At 37.1% G+C, this 22,058-nt stretch overlaps 1 protein-coding gene across 1 annotated transcript; it reads right to left on the bottom strand.

Moving 5' to 3' along the window:
• Positions 1-1,439: 1,439 nt before the first annotated feature.
• On the bottom strand, positions 1,440-21,328 carry LOC121429115 (dipeptidyl peptidase 2-like). Its single transcript, XM_041626028.1, has 12 exons — positions 21,174-21,328; positions 17,872-18,193; positions 16,704-16,840; positions 15,589-15,752; positions 13,996-14,131; positions 11,516-11,603; positions 10,285-10,451; positions 8,749-8,809; positions 7,390-7,511; positions 6,159-6,315; positions 4,666-4,801; positions 1,440-1,736 (listed from the first exon to the last, which is right to left on the bottom strand). The coding sequence occupies exons 2-12, from the start codon at positions 18,044-18,046 to the stop codon at positions 1,625-1,627; spliced, it is 1,455 nt and encodes a 484-aa protein (XP_041481962.1). The 5' UTR covers positions 18,047-18,193; positions 21,174-21,328; the 3' UTR covers positions 1,440-1,624.
• Between the last annotated feature and the right edge of the window lie 730 nt (positions 21,329-22,058).

The following is a 22,058-nucleotide window of genomic DNA, read 5'->3' as shown; positions in this document are numbered from 1 at the left end:
ATCAAATTAATCCAAGCTCTCTATCTGAGAAATTAAACTACACAAATGGAACTCCATGCTGACTAGACCGGCCTGCACTGCACATATGCACGCTGTGGTCTATTGACATATATTATAGCATAATCAGCTGGTCTCCTATCGGTCTCCAGAAAGCAAATCTTTTCCCAGACAATTTAGAACATCTGAGAAGTGGACAAAATGCTTGTAGCTCATGAAAACAGAGACATTAAAAAATACCTTCACCAGTTAATACAGGGGTGTGAGTGGTCACAAATAAGATCTGGGGACTGTTTCATCAACATTTTTGTTGGCTGAGAGGCACTGTTACTATGGTAACTGTTGGATAAAACGTCCGACAAGTCCTTTAATGAAACGCTCCCCAGAAAAAAGCTGAAGAGTGTTGAAAAAGTCTGAAATAGAAAGTGCTCCCATACTTTTTGTACAGAGGGAAGCCAAAATAAGCTGAAATTAGGCTGAAAATAAAACAAACAAAATCTGAACTCTCACACCCCTGTTAATATAAAAAAAGGACACTGATTGTATGATTTTTAAATGATATTTCAGATGAGACTTTGGCAAGTATTAACTCCTATGAATATTCATGAGTCTTCTAAATAACTGACTGGCCAGGTGGTGCAATGTTAATTTCGCATACATTCGTAATTCTGAAGCTTCGTTATTCCGAAGGTTCGGATATTCCAAAGGTTTGTTATTCCGAAGGTTTGTATTTCCGAAGGTTCGTAATTCTGACGATTCGTTAGTCCGAAAACGAAATGAGGTTCATAATTCCAAAAGTTTGTTAGTCCGAAAACAAAGTGAGGTTCGTAATCCTGAAGATTCATTAATCCAAAAACGAAATGAGGTTCGTAATTCCGAAGGCTCGTTAGTCCAAAAACGAAATGATTAACAAACCTCATTTCGACTAACGAACCTTGAAACAAAGAACCTTATTTCTTTTTTGGATTAACGAGCCTTCGGAACAACGAACCTTATTTCTTTTTCGGATTAACAAACCTTCGGAACATCGAACCTCATTTCGTTTTCGGATTATTAAAACGTCGGAATAACGAACCTTCGGAATAACGCCACAAATGTTTGGATTAAGGAACCCTTTTACGTTTTCGGATTAATAAACATCGAGGCATAGGCAATTTACATGTTTCAGAATCATGAACCTTCGGAATTACGAAGTGTAACCGTTAATTTAATGCATTATTGTGACAATAGGCATTGCTGCCATGTTACCCATTGTAACAGTGACTCTGTTAGCGCCAACAACGTTTCTGTGCGGTCAATACTGGTGTTTCTTTCAAAAGTCAAAAGTATTAGTGGAAATTATTCCACCCTCGGTTGAACTGACAATCCCTCTGGGAAAATCTTGGTAAAAATTGCAATTGCCAGTCCAACCTTATACACAATAATTCCCTCTATACTTTTGCAGAGCTAAGTATATTTGTATAACTTTGCCATCTAATGGTAACTGCCATGGTTGCAAAAATGAGGATTTCAAGTTACAATTGGATGACAAAGTTTACCAAATACATGTAATTATTTTTCTAATGAAACAGGCCTCCATCTACGAAGCAGGACTTAACTCTGGAAGATTCCGTAAAGGTGGCGTTTTTTATGCAGTCTTGTCTTTCCGTTGATTCCAGTCATCAATCCAACCTTTGATGATAGATTTTTCTTTGTTCCTAGCCTTGACCACAGACTCTGGGTCCTTGGGATTAGATCCTCTGAAAAAAAAAAGTAAAAAAATACTGTTTAGGCTTATTCCATTCAAACATCATGCTGTAAAGTGATTTTAAAGAGAAATTCCAGTAGTTGCAGTAAACACAGCTTTCACGAGAAAGTCTGTAAAACAAGGCTTAATTGTCAGTATATCATCGAGGATCTAGATCTGGTACAGTTACATTAACTGAACTTTGTGAAATCTTGAAATCTACGCTGAAAAATGTTCACACCGAAGATCCCCAACACAGATAAGCGCACGTGGGACAATGTATAATTATTGCTTAGAGCGTCGGGCCCGATGCCCTACCCGAATCCTGTGCTTATTTCTCAGCAATAACACAATTTCTTCCAGAACCCTTTGGCACATGCATTTTATTTCTACAAACCGACACTTTGGTGGTCATTTCATTGGATTCTGTACGAACTCATTTTGATATCGTTACCAAAACTAGCATTTACCTTTAATGAAATGAAAATAAAACTATAAAATCAAACAAGCATAGCACTGGAATTTCATCATAATCACATAGGACAATAGACATAGCTCAGGGTTAATAAAGTGCCTTTTCCAGAGTATACAAAGGGCAACTATTTTACTATTTTTACTAGCTGCATTCAAGGAATGAATCATATTGGGAACCCATTCATCATTGGCGGCAGAAGCCAAAAAATTAAGGGGGGGCCCACCTGAAATTTTTGGATGGACACAGGGAAAAAAATAGAAAAGCAAAAAAAAAAATGGAATATCAACCTAAATTTTAGGGGGCGATCTCCAAAATTTTGGACATCAACCTAACTTTTAGTGTTTAGGGTTGGACCACAAACATTTCAGGGGGGCCCACGTGAATTTAGGGGGGGGGGACGCAGGAAACAAAATTGACAAGCAAAAAAAAATAAGGTTATCAACAAAAAATTTTTTGCTGCACCGCTTCCGCCGCCTATGCCATTCATCACACAATGATTGAGTGCAGCAAAGATTTCCTGGCTGTAAAAAAAAAATTATTGGGAGTCCTTGCCCCCCCCACCATCTGCATGCTAGTGATTATAAGAGTATTATCACAGTGTGACTATTATAACTAGATTTCTCAATAAGAATTATGGAAAGGCAACAAAATGGCTACAAACATTGTGTTTCGCCGTTTCTGGTTCACTCTGAATACAGCTTGTCCTTGATTTTTAAATATTTTTTTTATTTTGAGATATGCTGTGTTAACAGTTCAATGACATTTGCTCCGGCAACAATTGCTCCACTCTAAATTCCACAGAATAATTGAATGACCAACTTCAACCCTTACTCTGAACTTATCATAATAAATAAATAAATAAAATAAATAGTGATGTCTGATTGAGCGCACACACCGTCCAGAGACGCTCATGGCGCTAGCGCAGCAACAGTTCCTTTGCATCCAAAAATTTTATACACGTACATTACAAACAGCTACTTAGATATAAATAGAAATCTTAAATCACTACAAGTACCATCCTGCATCACCACCACTGAACTTCCCAGCTAAATCCTGGTGGATTCTGGTGCCCTTGTGTTTGCTGCACCATTCACCGACAATTTAAGGGGCAAGCCCTGTCAGCTCAGTACTCACAGGAGCTCTAGCAAATAAGGGCACCAGACCCCATAGGATGCCAGGCAGACCAGAGTGTGATGTCAGAGAGTGTACTTTAAATGCATGCAATACTAAATTATTTCTTAAAATGTGTACATAATTATACAGTGTATATAGATTTAGTTGTGAAGGTATTAGAGGTTAACTCTATAGACTGGGCTTTTTTGATGCCTAACAAGACGGGGGGGGGGGGGGGGGGGGGGCTAATTCAGCCCCCCCTTATGATCTTGGCCGTCGATCGCGCGATCCCAAGGAAACTTGGCACGCGCATTACCCATGGCATAATCTAAAAACTAGAGGATCAAATTCTGCGAAATATCTCATTGCTAATTAATTATGCTAATTTATGCGTAAAATCAAAATTTTGCTTTAATTAACTAAATAATGCCCCTAAAATGCTAATTTTTTCGTCCACAGATACTTTATATGAATCTGATCAAACGCATTAAAAAAAAATCAAAATCACATTTATTTTCTTATGTATTTTATTGTTTTCTAAATTTCTTATGTATTTCCTTGTTTTTTGACTTTTTGTTTTTTATTGTTTTTTCAATGGAAATTGTCAGGGACTTTATTCGGACCATGAATAAGATGGAATTAATTGATTTCAATCAATAAAAGGAAAAATAATGATACATTTATGAATTATGGCTAAAAACTCTATTTGCATTGGATTTGTACACAAATTCACGTTTCTGTGCAATTTTGGGTCTGCATGCACTTACGAAATGTTGCGTAATTTCGAAACCGCGTACCCGGGGTCGCAAATTTGGTCTCAAAAGTTGCGCGAGACTTGAATGTAAAAATTCGGTGAACGACGCAGTCAAAAATTTTCGTGCGGCGGATTTATTATGAAAAATGTCTTTTTAGGGTTAAACAAAAAAATCCTATTGCAACCCCTAACCCTACATCTACCAAATTAAGCCCAGAGCAAATGTCACAGCAGCAAATGTCGTGTTATCATTTCAACCGCCCAGAGATTTTATGAAGCATCATTTCATCACAATCATAACTTGAAGTTTTGAGATATTTTGGTAACAACAGGGCATGGCAAGGCAAGGTCATTTTTTCAAAGGGCATTTAAAGGAAAAAGGAGAGGGCAACGCTCACTTTACGGGCATCCAGGGCCAGTCCCATGCACTGGATTACCAATGGGCACCAAGGTCACAGGAAAAAAAAGGCCACCTTATTTTGGACTTAAGTCTAGAAATATTAGGAATGGCCTCAAGGCGATTTCTAAAGGCATCGGAGGCCTTGGCCACAGAAGTCCTTGGATTAATTTGATCGAGTCTGTAATATTGTCGAATTGTACCTAAGATCCAGATGATGTGCTCCACCAGGGACGGGTATGGCGACGATGCTCTCTGAGAGGTCCTCTGTTACCCCTCCTAGCCTCCATGGATCCAGTAAACCGTTCGAGAAGATGATGTTGGAGGAACTGGCAAGACCTGGATAAAACAGGTTAGAAAATGTGAAACAACTCGGTCATCCATGTTTTAACAGACCTGCCAACCTAATTGGATTTCTCTCCGAAAAATACTCTTTTCAACAAGAAAATCCTATTTTTGTCACTAGCAAAATTTGTGCATGGAATCTAGCACACCAGTGTTAAACATAACCACTAACTTTACATTTTACATTGTCTTAGTGCCCTTGCTGCTACTATTGACTTAGTCCATCTTATTGCAAATTCCTTTGTTCTTTTTGCTATAGGGAAACATGACATTTCAGTTACCGGTAGATGGTCTGCGAATAAAAACGACAGATTGGCTTCTACTATTAAGGCACATGTACATGCAATCAAAACACAGTGTTTCACATTAATGCAGCACATGGAACATACATAGTCAGAATTCAGAAAAAATCCTGTTTTATTGTGATAAATCCTACAGTCCTATTCTCATGCAAAAATCCTACAAATTAGGATAAAATCCTACTGGTTGGCAGCTCTGTTTTAAATCCGGTTTAGTCCCTAGCTACGAGGGTGGCCGAATTCACCTCACACTCACAGAGATGACATGCAGCTCTCCTTCTTTACTCTATATTCAATGGCCCATATCCTGAAATTGGGTTTAAAGTTGTGGCTTAAGTATGGATAGCCAACTGTTACATAAATCACCAACAGTAGAGATATCATATTTCAGCTCATTTGGCTCTCAAATCATTCATAATTGTCTACGAAGTACATGTATAAAAAGATGATTGTCTTCATCATTGATGAATCAGGAAAGAGCACAGTAAACATAAGAAACATACAACTTAATAAAAAAGTTGACACTCTTGGCTTCCCATAATTTTCGCAGAGTTCGACCATGATCTGACTTCAGAATACGGGCCAATCCTTCCTCAAACCAACCCTCCTACTCTCCTCCACCACCTGCTACATTCATGTCTTCTTTGAACACCCCCTTCCCTCTCCCAAACTATCTGGTATTAAATAATACAAAGAACAATAAATAATATTGTGACTTATAAAGCACCAAATCCACTCTGTAGAGTGCTCAAGGCGCATAGAGTATTAATAAGATTTTGGTATTTTCAGATCAAAGTGAGATTTGAGATGAAAGTTCTCATTCCAGAATGACAGCAGTAAACTCCAGCTACTTAACTGCTGCCGAGGAGATTCCTCCCTCCATCCCTCCCTCCCTGCCTCCCTCCCTCCCGCCTCCTCCTCCTTCTTCTTTCTTACTCCCATACTCCTTCTCCTCTCCTTCTTGAAGATAGCTTTGTTGCCTCTACATCACGAGATTCTTTCAGATCAACTCGTTCTTCACATTCATAGCAATACTATGGCTACCTACTCACCTCTGCCAAATCCTTGGATTTTCAACCACTCGGGTCGCGGGGTCACGTTGTACGTGGCCTGGCAGTATGACGTCCTCATGTCAGGAGTGAAAGGCATGTTGGGAAACATGTCCGTTATCCCGTTGCTTCCAGCTGGCAAGGTGATCTCAGTACATGCCTAATATGAAATATGAAAAATAATGGGAAATACCTTAACAAAGAAAATAAAAAACTTTTGCGAGAATTCACAAAGGTGGCTTTGAAACCATTGGTTGAACCCATGGTTTATGCAAACTTCCAGCATAGATTTCGCTTAATTGTCCGTATATTTATAAACAAATGTCCAATGCTGATGTGCGCTTTTGTCACAGTGCTCCAAATCGACACCTGTTGCCATGGCGAATGGAGGTTTGCGCACGCAGCGTCAGGAACTCTGGAATAGTATCCCACACAATTTAAGGCGAGTTGACACGATTGGGCAATTTGAAGCTGCATTGAAAACATACTTATCCAACTAAAAAATTATCAAAGCATTACCAGCAGCATTTCCCTCATCTTTTCTTCTTTTTCCAAACGTGCATTGAGACCTTTGTAAGGTGTAATGCGCTATACAAAATCTGTTCTATTATCATTATTATGGTTAAGTACACCATTATATTCATGAGTCCACTGTTTTGATTTCATGATTCCACTCTTCAACAGTGGACTAAGGAATAAAACTGCGTACTCATCCATGGCAACAGGCGTTAATTTGGTGAACTGTCATAAAAGCGTGCATCAGCATTGGACAATAGTTTATATATGCGGTAAATTAAGCTAAATTTATACACGAAATTTGCACTTCATATTTTTAGCACTTCAAATAAAAAATTCCAGTCAATAGTGACCCAGTGGATTAGTCTCTGAACTTTGAAATAGAGGGTCGTGGGTTCAAATCCCAGCCATGACGTAGTTTCCTTCAGCAAGGATTTCATCCACAGTGTGATGCACTCGGTACATTTTGGATGGTACGTCTTGCGTGCAACGGTACGAATGTTTGACATTCAGCCTCCCATTTGCTCGTGTACAACAAGCTAATCAGGCATTGTACAATATATAACCAACTACCCATCCCTTACCTGGTAATCCCATGCAGTGCGATGGGTACCAAGCCCGCAGCCTGTTGGATCAGCACATTGAATTAACTGACCAATCAGAACGCTTGTTGAATCATGAAAAGCATATATAATATTGGATAGTCAACTTCCCTTACCTGGTAATCCCATGCAGTGCTATCGGTTCCAAGTCCACAACCTGTTGGATCGGCACACTGAATGAACTCGGCAAAGATATCAAAACACTTCAAGGGTGGGTTGCTACTATTGTAGTACAAGCCTGAATAAAAAAACAACAACATTAAAACAATCATTTATTGTGCTAAAACAATATGGAAACATTTAAAGAATACATGTTTATTACAGTCACGGCACCACTACTTCAACCCCATCTTTATATTACATCAGAGAGGGCCACACTGACTGAGAGCATCAGAGGCAATTGGATGGCTCAGCTCTCCTTTAGATTGGCATTATACTGGAAGTGCTTCATCAATATTTCTCATCTGACATATTGTCAGTGGAGCATTTAAAGAAAGGAATCATCCAACACATACCACAGAAAAATGCTTTTTCAGGCAGTCAAATTAAAGGAAAGTTGTCAGATCTGACAATTTGCCTGATAAAAAGTGTTGATGAAATGTTCCCAGGATCTGAGAACTTTCATTGATTTTGATTGGCTGAGAAACACTGTTACTATGGTAACTGTTGGATAAAACAGGACTTATCAGATGTTTAATATCCAACAAGACCTGTTTTATCCGACAGTAGCCAATCAAAATCAGGGAAAGACGTCAGGGGCCCGTTGCAGAGTTGCGTTTAAATGCAAGCCAAAAAATCAATCGCAAGTCCAAAATGCGCGCTGTTGATTGGTTGAAAATCAAGTTGCGCCTAATTTTTCAGAGTTGCGATTGATTGCAACTCTTTCTGCAACGGGCCCCAGATCTGACAACTTGTCGGACAAAAATATTGATGAAACGCTCCTCCAGACTGCCTCTTTATGGACCAACTTTAGTCAACTTATCAGCATTTGATAAAGACTAGCAATAGCAGTTGAAAAGTTGTGTCTAAGACCACTACTCTATGTATTACGACAGATTGCATGAATATTTGATTGACCTGGGGCCCATCTTACAAAGAGTTACGATTGATCCAATCAATTGTAACTCTATGGAAATCCATCAGTGTCATAAATTTTTCTAAAGGAAATTTGCAAAATGTCCTTTGTAAAGAAAGGAGAAGCACACCAAACTGTGAAGCAATCAATGAATTCATGGATATACATACATATCTAGAAAATCTTTTGAACAAACATGCATAATACATGTTGATGTTGCTGGCCGTCCATAGTTGTGATTGATCGGATCACTCGTACATGTAACTCTTTATAAGACGGAGCCCTGAAGTGATGGATGACTCGTATAAACAGTGTAATATAATTTAGGAATATCATTTTATTAGGAAACAAGATTATTCTGATAGAAATGTGACATAAAGAATCAAAGATATTTCATCACCTGAAGACATTGCTAGTCCCTCTAATGGAGATGATGCATCCACTAACATGTGGCAAGATACCTAGGAAAATGAAATAAAAAGGTGAAACAAATGTAAACTCATTTATTTCTTTTTTCATTTATTTCAATTCATGTATTTATTCAACCATCAAAAGGATAAAAACAACACAGTACAATATACAGTATTGACAAAGTATCAGAAAAAACAAAAAGATGGTTTGGAGACCCCGCAGAAGCGATGCTTATAAAAGGGGTCACCATGATACATTAATACATTTACAAATAACAAAATTAAAGAGTAAAAATCTTAGATAAAACTTAATTAAGTGAAACACTCCTGTAGCAAAAAGAAAAAAAAGGATAGGGTTGAGGGGGGGGGGGAAGCAGTAATGTAAGATGTGAGATTATATGCAAACGATCAGTAAACGGAAAATAACATTTTCCTGCATAAACATCTAAATCTTGATAAGGTAGAACTATTTTTTATATCATTTGGAAACTGAACATACAAGTAATAAAACTATTTTAATAGTTGCTTGAATACTTGTTTATATACACAAAACTGATGAAGAAAACTTGGGAGTACAACCATAAACGAGTTTCAAATTTTGAACTTTATTACAGACCATCTTGTTTTTATACTGGTTTATACTGTTTGCTCACAGTAACAGTGCGAAATGCCATTTTGATAACTCCGCCTACTTTTTGCTTACATCACAAGGTGGCAGTATATAATGTCGAATAAACTGAATATAGATTCATTAATCAACGGCCAAGAAGTGCAATTTTTTTTCTTCAAACATTGCCTCAGATTTTTAACGTTTAAAACTACTTCCCAAATATATTATGATCCCAATCTCCCATATGGGTATTTTTTAACCATTAGTCAAATGCTCATACCATTTTCAAAGTGCAATGTGATATTAAAAAAAAATCATCACAAAGTGCTGACTTATGTCGCGAAAAATTTTCTCTTAAATTGTCAGTATTGTTAGTCGAAAACAACTATTTTAATAATATTTGTTCCAGCTACATGTAGGTGGTTTGTAAAGAAATACATAAAACAGCTGTTTTTTTCAATTTGAGTTCCTGATCCATCCTAAGTTACAATGCCATTGGTACCAAATAGAGATAGCATAAGTTAGGTTCCTGGGCCAGTATTTAATTTGATATCTTAGCCAGAATACTAAGTATTTTACTCAGTAATTTACTGAAGTGAAATACATAACATCTTTGGTATTCAATTGCATTTTGCTTAAATCTCAGTCAGCCGCCTACAAGACTTAAGTTTGGCTTGCGTGCAGTTTACGAACGTGATACGTGCAGTCATACTTACATTGCGCATTGTTTGGATCAAACTTAATGATGTCACAATGGTTATTAGTAAGCATTTTGCTTGAATTTGGTTTGATAAAGTGACATACTTAGATGTGATCTGAATACGAGTTTAAGCAATTTGCTTAACCAAGTAAAATGCTAAGTAAAGTAGTTACAAAATCAATATTTCCAGGTCTACCTCACTGACCAAATACTTACATTAACGGGATTAGCTGGTAAGTTTCCCATAAATGAGGCAGCGTAAGGGTAGTCCAACATGGCCTGGTACGTGAACGAGTTCCTGATCCACCCAAGAAGGTGATAATATTCCGCCATGGATCCAAGCGTTTTGCACAGTTTGAATGTAGTACTAATTTCCTTCAGACCTAAAGAAAGTACATGTACTTTTAATTATTAAATATTCAATTGGTCTGCAAGCGTTGGTCTCATTCCATATAATGTCTGTTCTAAAAGAACTTTACTGGTTGTCCGTGGTGGAGCAAATAAAATTCAAGATTTTGTTGCTTGCATGGAAAATTTGCTAATGGTTGCACTCCACATTATTTTAGCCCTCTTATCTCGGAGTATGTACCCTCTAGAAATCTAAGATCTATGGGAACCGGTTTGTTGACAACTTGTAGAGTCAAATGCTCATTTGGTGAAAAAGCTTTGCTAAAAATAGTGCAGTGCTACTACTGTGTGGAATGCACTCTCTTTGACAACATGCAATGCCAAGACTATAGAGTTATTCAAAGCCAACCTTAAGACTCTTTTCTCATCATATTTCAAATAACACCTCCTCCCTTTGTGTAATAATTCCCTCTCCACCTCTGAATAGAAAACCAGAGAAGGCTCTTAATGCCATATATTATTATTATTACCATTTGGTCTACTACTACTACTACTACTGGGTGGTGTTTCACAAAGATTTAAGTATGACTTAGAGTCGCACTTAAATGTCTAGTTGCGCGCAGTATAAAAGGCATGACAGCATTGGTCAGATCATGCCAAGAGGACGCGCACTACTGCGTATTGATCAATAAGATTGCGCGTTGCATATCATGTACGCGTCGACATTTAAGTGCGACCTAAGTCATACTTAAATCTTTGTGAAACACCCCCCTGGTCTACTACTGGTCTACTACTACTACTATTACTACTACTACTACTACTACTACTACTACTACTACTACTACTACTACTACTACTACTACTACTACTACTATTACAACTACTTCTACTACTTCTACTACTACTATACTACTACTATACTACTACTATACTACTATACTACTACTACTACTACTACTACTACTACTACTACTACTACTACTACTACTACTACTACTACTACTACTACTACTACTACTACCACTAGTGTTTTATCCATTATCATTATGCAGTTAATATGACTTAAGTTTGTTAACATTCAGTTACAGAAATCCCATACCTGAAGTTCCCTGGGCTGCTAATTGATTCAGTTTGGTAAAGGCCGCCCTCACAATATCAGGACATCTTGCATCAACGTCATGGAAATCCTGTTCACAGAAAAAAAGAGACTTTTTAAAACTAGCACATGAATGATGTGGTGACTAACAGGCATCTGGCATAATAATTAACACATTTTTTTAAATTTTAATAAAATTTACAATGTAGTGAATAAAAAAACACCACTTTTTTTTATTTTGGTAACATCAATAATTATTGGTAACAGCAAATTTGATAACATTAATTGTTAAAGAAAATGTTTCTCTATGTTGGTAACTTTGTTGATAAATTGAAGAAAAGCCTATCAGAAATCTGATAACATGTGCAAAAAATTAGTGTATTTTCTAATTTCAAACTTCTGTGAAGTTTTATACTCCCATCTTGTGCTATCATGTAAGCAAATGAAACTGATACTGATCAATAACAAAAAAGCTTTCCTAAATATATGAATAAACATGGATGCCATGATGCAAGCTTCTCTCTTGCACTAATCTGTCAGTACAAATGAGTTTACTTATTTTTTCTTGAACTCATGTTTTGGAAATTTGGTTATGTTCCAAATTTAAAGCGTGTCTAAAATTTGAATCAGTGATTTAGACAGTGCATGTGGTTCACATTAGGGCGGAGTCATGTCTGATATTATTTGGTTCTGCATTCTGACTTAGGCTGTCAGAATGTGGTATAGATGTACAGTATGTCAGGAACTTGACCACATTATTGAACAAATAATAAGAAAATTACACATTCTGTTAACCAACAACCCAAAGTCTTTAAAGTCAGTAATGAAGATTACAGAATGAAATAACTAGTCCTGACTGACATGCTGTCTTTCCTCATTTTCTTAGCCAAGTTGCTGACTGTTTTCTTATAAGTTACGATTCCTCTGGGGCGGTAATCAAAATATGACACGGAAAGCAAAATGGTTTATTTCCTCACAAAAAAATTAAATAATGACACGTTAGACATTTTGTAAATTGGGGTTAAAAATGGAAGAGTAAAATCCCCATCCTTCATCATACCGATAACACCAGAGTGGGGATGATGAAGTCTCATGGTCATAGTCCGACCTGCCAAACTCTGGGAATGAAAGACTGTATTCTCTGATAAAAAAAACTGTATTTTCCCTGAAAAAGGGTGTTTCATAATAAAATGCTTGGCGCACTCGCTCATCGCGGTGCTCAAGCTGCATGCAAGCTAAAATGCGCACTGCTCTTGCAGATGAAAAAAAAACATTGAAACGTGTACATCTCATCCTGGTTTTAACAAAAAGATTTGAAAAAAAGGTTACCTGAAATTACATCGCTCTAACAACCATATTTGTGTACGTTTTATGAAATAGAGACATACATGTATAGAGATGATTTTTCTCAATAAATTTCGATTTTGTAAAAAAAGCGTATTTTTAAAGAAAAAATTTACTGCCGTATTTTGGTTGCAAAAACGTAGGCCTACTTACTATGCCTAAAACATACTGGTTGGCAGGTATGTATAGTGATTACAAATTTGCACAACTTTGAAAAATCATATCTTACTTATCGTTTGTCCAATATTTTTCAAACTTTCTTTTTTGTCTAAAACAACTTTCCTTCTGGGTTGAATCCCCTTTGAATGGTGGAAGGGGGAGGCCCAGGTTCAGTTTCCAAGCCGCTGTAACCACAGATATGTCAGACAGATTGATTTACACTGTACCCGGGGGGGCCACTTCCATTCACAGTGGATACCATGCGCGACCATGGGGTCTCGAAAAGCACCCTAAACACGTAATTTCCATATTCTGAAAATGCACCCCTTAACAAGTATTGGCGTGTGAAACCCTACCCTTAACAAGTATTGGAAACAAAACGATACTCTTGGCAAATATTCCCTGAAATGAACCCCTAAACAAGTACAGGAATGTTTTATTGTTACGGGTCCTTTGATTGTCGGCTTTACCGGGGCTTTACCTTTTTGGTTTAGTACGACCCCACCTTCTACACCTCGTGCAAATAGGACTCTAAACACGTAGTGTTGGGGCAAAAAGGACATCCTTTATAAAACATTTTAATTTTGTTTTATCATTCCCGCAAATTCGACCCTAAACACGTAATTTTCCTAGCGAAATAGATACCCTTTTTTCCTTATTTTTGTGTTTTTGACACCCTTTTCACGTTACGTACGTAACGTGCCCTATCGTGAAAAGGACATCCTTTTTACGTGTTTTTTTGGTCGCGCATGGTATCCACTCGTCAATGTAAGTGGCCCCCCCGGGACACTGTACAAAACCTATACCAAAATTGGATTTGAAATCACTCACTATATCAATAGCATTTGTAAACACATACAACCAAAGCAAATTTTTTGTTCCTTACAGTATGTCTTTACAGTATGTTTCAGATACATGTTTGAGAAAAAAAGTGGGGGAAAAACATGTGGAATGCCCAAATTTTTAGAATCAGAATTTACCTGAGTGACAGTCTCGAAGAAGTATGTCTGTGATGACTGGTTTGCTGTACTGTAAACGGGAGCACTGGCTGCCAAGGCTCCCAGCACTAGATGAGGGTATTTCATCCTCATGTATGCACTCAGCATCCCTCCATAACTAAGCAGGAAATGAGCAGCGAAAGAGGAGTTTACTTTCAAACGGATTCGGTTAAAGGTATACATACGTTCAAGGGATTCAAAAGGGGGCTGTTGGATATAATTATCAACTGCTCTTCTAATTTTTGGTACAATATTGGCTTAATGTTAGAAAATGAAAAAAGATATGCATTTGCATTCAACTGGTGATATTCTTCTGCAATGAACTGTTACCCCTTCCTAGGTGGGATGGGCAGTGTACTTTCAGGAAGACATCATACAACAAAGCCCGGGGGGGGGGGGCACTTACATTGACGAGTGGATACCATGCGCGACCAAAAAAACACGTAAAAAGGATGTCTTTTTCACGATAGGGCACGTTACGTACGTAACGTGATAAGGGTGTCAAAAACACAAAAATAATGAAAAAAGGGTATCTATTTCGCTAGGAAGATTACGTGTTTAGGGTCGAATTTGCGGGGATGATAAAACAAAATTAAAATGTTTTATAAAGGATGTCCTTTTTGCCCCAACACTTTGTGTTTAGAGTCCGATTTGCACGAGGTGTAGAAGGACGTGGGGTCGTACTAAACCAAATAAGGTAAAGCCGACGACCGAAGGACCCGTAACAATAAAACATTCCTGTACTTGTTTAGGGGTTCATTTCAGGTAATATTTGCCAAGAGTATCGTTTTGTTTCCAATACTTGTTAAGGGTAGGGTTTCACATGCCAGTACTTGTTAAGGGGTGCATTTTCAGAATATGGAAATTACGTGTTTAGGGTGCTTTTCGAGACCCCATGGTCGCGCATGGTATCCACTCGTGAATGGAAGTGGCCCCCACAAAGGTACCATTACGATCATATCAACAGCATATATATCTATAATAGTTCTGGTATTAACAATAAACAATTGTCTTCACAAGGTAACAACAAGGTAATGATGACCAACCACATGCTTGACAACTGAGATGGAGGTTTTGGGTTGCTCCACTATAAAATAGGGGTGTGCAAGTGTTCTAATTGAGCGTTACATAATACACTGAAAATGAATGAATGGTATATGTGAAAAGCCGAGTGAAATTTGTAAGGGTGCCCTATTTTTGGAGGGGCCTCACAGAACAAGTCTAAAATTGACTTGCATCAAGAAAAATTAATATATCATTTGTAAAGTTGCTTTCAGTTGCAAACATTTCCTTCACAATACCCCCTAAGTGGCAACTATCTGTATAGGCCGCACAGAAACGTTTTTAGCACTATTAGAACTTACACAGAAACGTTGTTAGCGCTAACATTCGAGCAATAGCAGGCCTAGTCACATCTTTCGGATTGTGAGGTAAACATTTACCAAAGATGAAAATGACAAGTTGTTGTTTTTTCATCTAGGCATTGCGGCAATATTACCGATTGTAACAGGGCCTATTAGGTAAATGCATTGTTAGCGCTAACAACGTTTCTGTGCGGCTGGACCTGAATGCTACCTTCCGCCAAACACCACCACGGGCGAGTCCGGGATCCCTAGATCCTCTCTTAGGCTTGTGATCAGGGTTGCATAGTCGGCAAGGGCTTGCTCTATCGTCAACAGGCCTAGGTTAGATGGAGTGAAAGACTGGTTGCCAAGCGGAAGACTCTTCCCATAATACCTCTGTGATAAGGGCAAAGTTTGTGAGTCATGGAAAACAGAAGAAAAAATTGATGTTAGAGATGTTGGTGATAAGTTGCACTGTTTGTCTGATTTTCCTTCCCCTTTTCTTTTGAGGCCTTCATCAATTTTAAGCTCTAAGCTTAAGATGAAGGTCTCCCACATTTCAAAATAAAAATATATATAAATATATATATATATGATTTTTTCTGCTATTTTTGTAACAATAAAAAAAAGAAGACATTTATCAGGTATAAATATATTTTAATTAGATTATTAGATTGTATATATGTATATGTTATTAATTATATTATTTACTTATGTTATACTAAGAAAAAAATGATTTCACTTGTATATGCTTTTATTGGAATGTCGAAATAAATAAATTGAATCAAATAAGTGTGGTCAAAAACATTTTCAATCTCAAAGTACGAATCAATTTCGAAAGGTACAGACACAGATCTATCAATCACTAGATGTTTGTATTAGGCCTATATACAAACACAAAGAAAAACAGACAGAAATATAGAAATTCAGATAGGGGTAAAGAAAGACAGATGGATAAATAGGTAGGTAGATGGATGGTGGACGGACGGACAGATGGACAGATAAACAGACAGATAGATAGATAGATAGATAAATAGATAGATAGATACATACATACACAGATAGATAGATAAACAGACAGACAAGTAGGTAGGTAGATATACAGAGATATATGGATAGATTGATAAACCTTTCGGCAATATTTACATGGCTTTTTCTATTACTAAAAGTTTGAATGAATTGTAAAGATTTTCAAACAATTCATGTATAACTTATAAATCATAAAATTGAGAAATTTTAAGTGTTTGTTAACTGTGAAGCAAACTAGATAACATTTGTAAAAGGCATATTGAGAGGTGCACAAGAGAATTTGTCTGTCAATCGGATGATCTACATGACCCAACTTACATGTTCAGCAAATATGATGAGGGCTCCAAACTCCGGGGCGATGTCAAACACATAACCAGTGTTATTAAAGAAAGCTTCAATGGGACCCTCATTGCCCGTGTAAAAGAAAACTGGTCCACCTTTCTTCCAGTAATCATCTAAAAAAAACAGTGATTCAATCATAAAATGTGAAAATATAAAACAAATGTTTATTCTGTGAAGTAATGTACCCAAAAGTAGTAGTGGTAGTAGTAGTAGAAGTAGTATTAGGAGTAGTAGTAGTAGTAGTAATAGTAGTATGAGTAATAGTAATAGTAGTAGTGGTGGTAGTAGTAGTATTAGTCATAGCAGTAGTAGCAGTAGTAGTAGTAGTAGTAGTAGTAGTAGTAGTAGTAGTAGTAGTAGTAGTAGTAGTAGTAGTAGTAATAGTAGTAGTAATGTCATATTTTACTGAGGGTAGCCACTTCAGTTATTATCATCCCAAAAATTTCTTACTTTTACAAAATAATTGCAGAATTTTGACCATTAAAAACAAAAAACTTGACTAGATTTGTACTTGGACTGGCGGAATTATTAGGGGCTATTAATCAGCCACACATGACCAATTTTGCCATTTCTGCCATATGGTGGGAGTTTCATAAAGCTGTTAACATTGGCATAAATATGTGACATCATACTATTCAAGTTTGAGGGGGGGAGGAAACAATGTTTACACTTCATAATTCCGAAGGTTCTTTATTCCAAAGGTTCGTAATTCCGAAACACGTAAATTGCCTATACCTCGATGTTCGTAAATCCGAAAACGTAAAACGGTTCGTTAATTTGTGGCATTATTCCGATGGTTGGATAATCTGAAAACGAAATAAGGTTCGTTGTTCCAAAGGTTCGTTAGTCCAAAAACGAAACACGGTTCGTTACTCATTTCGTTTTTGGCCTAAGGAACCTTCGGAATTACGAACCTCATTCTGTTTTCGGATTAACAAACCTTCAGAATTACGAACCTCACTTCATTTTCAGACTAACGAACCTTCCGAATTACAAACCTCATTTTGTTTTCGGATTAACGAACCTTCAAATTACGTACCTCATTTTGTGAGGTATCACAAATGTATGCGGGAAACAATAGATCACCCCTCCCTGAACAAAGTTACTGAAACTGAAGGAATTCAGCTGTCTTTGTGATACCTACCTGTGACAAAATATCTTTGACGGTAAGTTCGCTGGCCATAACTTTCGAGGTTGAAGTGGTCAATGGACTGGTCAAAATATTTCTCCTTGTATGGGTACTGAGGAAGCGGAATTGCTGAACACATCCATACAGATAACAAACAAATTAATAACATCATCTGTTTTGGCCACTCCATTCTTATGACGTTAAATTAGACTGGAGTTCGAAGCTGAAGTAATGGCTCTAACGTGACCAATAAAGCTTCAGTCTCTGTAGTACTATTGTACAATTGGTTGTTCCGCTGTCTACGTTGGCTACAGCTTACACTCAGCAGTACATATGTCTGGGGATAAAAGTAAATGTGAGAAAATGTAAAAATAAATCCCCAGAAAATACAGCTATTCCTGTCAATGTCTAAAGTCAATATGAAACTTGTTCCCTTTTTTTCTTTAAATACATGTAGGAGGTGCTAATGCAGTTTCGCACCAGTAGACTTTGAGATAATTTCCCAGCCAGTAATTATTCCCAGTAACCCTATATATTTATTCATTTTGGGTAGCTGTAGCAAAAGGAACACTTTCCGAGGAGAAATACAGTGTGTATCAAAAAAAGTTTACACTTAGAAAAAATCCTGTAAAATTATATATTTGTAATATCCTGAAGATTTTTCCACATTTTAACATTGGTAAAGATCCATTTAAGCAAATGACGATATAAGTTTTGAAACATATTTCCGCTTGAGTGAGCACCACTTACTTATGAAAAGTTAGTGAAAAATGATTTGCGCAGAACTTTGAAATATTTATGCAAATAAAAGTAGGCCTTAATCATGAAGAACACGTGGAATTTAGCTAGTAAAATTGATTTGATGATATCTTTTACCTTTTAAACTTGTTTCCTTGCCCAAAACACTTCGAAGAGTGCATCTATCGGCAGATGCAAGTATTTTTTCAATCCAAGTTGGCAGTCAAACTGCCAATTCGGATTAAAAAAATACTTGCATCTGCCGATAGATATCAGGAATCACAAAATATTTTTTTTATCAATAAATATCATATCAATTATTTAATGATATTTATCAACCGAAACAAATATTTTACGAATTGTGATTTTTATTGACAAATGCAAGTATTTTTAAAATCTAAGTTGCAGCTCTGCACGCATGCTACCGCGTGTGTATCTAGGTATAACAAAAGAAATCAAAATGGCCGAATAAACAGACGGGGTAAGTGAACGCTCTTGCTCTTAACTTCTTTCAATTTTACGACTATTTATGTAATGAAAAGTAAGAAAAATGTAATTAAATGGGGGTAAACATAAAACTTGCCCATGTACATAACTTTGGGCGAAAAACTAAAACTAAAATTGGTGATTTAGGTCTAAGTTCACCATGGGTAATCCTGGCCTCTACACCCACTGACCCAGGCATAGGTAGCCGAGCCAGGCGTTAGGGGAGTAAGCCTACGTAAAGTAGATGATTTTTACTCCCCAGACGCCCTAGGCTAGGTAAACATAAAACTTGCCCATGGCCATGTATATAACTTCGGGCGAAACACAGAAAATAAACTTGGTGATTTAGGTCTAGGTTCAACACAGTCACAGGTAATCCTAGACAGCTGGCAGCCGTCTGTTTCGAGGAGTTTTTTAACATTTTTTTTAAATTTCTCCTCGTACACAGACGGCTCGCTATCATGCAGCCACCATTAGGGGACTTGCAATGCAAAATCCCCCCGTCGGGGCTTTTCAATTTTTGTCTTTAATGAATAAAAATTTCGAAAATTATAGTGACCAGGGGCCCGTTTCTCAACACCGTCATAAGTCTAACTTCTTGACTAAATCGGAGATAGTGAGCTACTTGTCCGCTAGCCGTTTCACGAAGCCCTCTTTACCAAGATCGTGTACAACAACCTCACTAAATATTTATGACACCTCCGAACCTGTCATAACTTCTTTCTTAATGACGTAGTGGCATCACGTGGGTAGACTATGACATGCAAAAGAGCCGAGAAATTTGAAAATTATAATCTTACGTAATCAATCATAGAGGTTGAAATTACATCCCAAAATAAGTGGGATAATGCATTCAATGATCATTGTTATACAAAGTAACTATGAAAACTGTTGGTAAAACGCCACAAAACCATTCATTTTGAAATAGTAGAATAATTTAATCGATAAAAATTCTACCACGTCAGGCCATCCATAACTGGACTTGTATTTGTCGTTTTCAGACCCTATTGACATTTGGATAAATTATAATCTCTAATTTATGCGTAGGATTTGTCAAATCGTAAGATCGGTATCAAAGATTTATAAAAAAAAGTGTTAAACTATATTTCGATGATGTTTGGAATCGAAAACATTGTATAATTATCATAATTTTACAAATAAAACCGTTATGGTTTACTTTCGTAAACTATTAAAATTGGATATCCCGGGGGTACCCATCTCAACGTCCACATGTGATTTTTTAGTCATGAAATAAATTATTCATAATTCCATTGTTCAGCAATCGAATGCCCTGGTCTTCATGGTCTAAGTATGTATGATGCATAATTTACCTGTGCTATTATTTTTAAAAGATGTAATTCCCAATTCATCACAATATTTGCAATTTTGTCATAATTTTTCTTTTTGAAAATTATGCTATTTTGTGACTAAGGCTACGTCTCGTCTGCTCCTTTTACCAATAGTATCGATATCAAGGTATTTTAGTTAGGAAGCCTTTCGTGAAACAGGTTTAGTAAGATTGGAACTAACTCCGTAGTTTGTGGATAAAGATATGACTAACTTGTCCAGGTGTTGAGAAACGGGCCCCAGAGTGCAAATTTATATTCCCTCTTGGCATCAATTGCCAAAAAACAGAGAAAAATGAAGTCAAAAGGAACAAAAACAGTGACTTACCTCGGCTGTCGCGCAAATTCACTTCACCGTTTTATCCGATCTTAAGTACACAAACATAAGGCCATTGAGTCCCCTGTACAGATCGCGCTAGAACTTCGGTCTCTGTATTTGGTGAGTGAAGCCAACGAAGTTCAGCTGAACAACCAACAAAACAGAGACCGAAGCTTTTGGTCTAAGGTAATCCTAACCTCTACAGAGAGGCATATAAAGCAAAGCCAGTCGTTAGGGGAGTAACCCTACGGCTACGTAGCCGTAGGTAGATGAATTTATTTACTCCCCAAACGAGTCCAGGCATGCCAGGCAATGGACATTGCGGTAATCAAATTGACCTGAAACTTTGAACATGTTGAAATGAGATTGATAGATTTGCAATGATGCACATAACAGAGGTCCAAACTGTTTAAATAGATGATTATTACCCAACTTGAAGACCGGAAAACTACAGAAGAAGTTCTTCAATTCAGTACAGGTCTGTGATGTGAATTGTGTCTTATGATGCTGCCGCCTGCTGCGCTGCCGGTATTTTATTCAAAAATGTTCTGCTAGCTGCTGAATGAAGTTGACACATGCACACGCTACACGCTACATGACTCAAATCAGGTGACAATATCTGTATCATGTGACAGATTCACATGACCGCCGTGGTACCGCCTAGTTGTAGACACAGACCCTATTTGACATACTATAGTGGGTCTTTCTGAAAACTGAGAAATCACAAAGGAAACGTAGCAGATCTTGCTTGGATCGGCTTATGCTATGTGACATGATTTGTTGCCCTAAGTTTCAAATTTTGAGCTGTGATAAGACATGTGATTTGAACAGAAAGTAAAATTAGTCAAACAAACTGCCGGAAATCATGATCTTGTAATTCGAAACTAACGTACAAAAAATTTCTTCATTATGTCAGTGAAATATCATTTGTATGCATATCCTCATAAATATTTCATGACGTTGTACGATATTAAAGGGGAATGAAACCTTTGGAACAAATAGGCTTGTGTAGAAACAGAAAAATAAAAGAATAAGAATAAAAAAGTTTGAGAAATCGGACAAATAATGAGAAAATTATGAGCATTTGAATATTGCAATCACTAATGCTATGGAGATCCTCCCATTGGTAATGCGACAAGGATGTGTGATGTCACTGATGAACAACTTTCCCTTTGTTGGACTATGAAATACCCTCAAAATGTCTCTTTTTGCTTTTTCTTACAATGATACAAACTCTTTATCCATTATGTATTCTTAAAAAATATGTATTACATGCCCTCATGTAGAAAGAACACATGATCTATGGATAGATG

The sequence above is a fragment of the Lytechinus variegatus genome, chromosome 15 (genome assembly GCF_018143015.1).
Source record: "Lytechinus variegatus isolate NC3 chromosome 15, Lvar_3.0, whole genome shotgun sequence".
NCBI lineage: Eukaryota > Metazoa > Echinodermata > Echinoidea > Temnopleuroida > Toxopneustidae > Lytechinus > Lytechinus variegatus.
The sequence above is the reverse complement of the archived record's forward strand: the minus strand, read 5'-3'. Positions and strand labels throughout refer to the sequence as shown.

Bases quoted from the DNA above. Each gene is read 5' to 3' on its own strand.
- LOC121429115 (XM_041626028.1), bottom strand. From the start codon at position 18,046: ATGGAGTGGCCAAAACAGATGATGTTATTAATTTGTTTGTTATCTGTA. The intron at 8,810-10,284 runs GTAAGTATTTGG...TCATTTTCCTAG, and splicing joins TACCAGCTAATCCCGTTAAT to GTATCTTGCCACATGTTAGT. The intron at 6,316-7,389 runs GTAAGGGAAGTT...ATTTCATATTAG, and splicing joins GCACTGCATGGGATTACCAG to GCATGTACTGAGATCACCTT.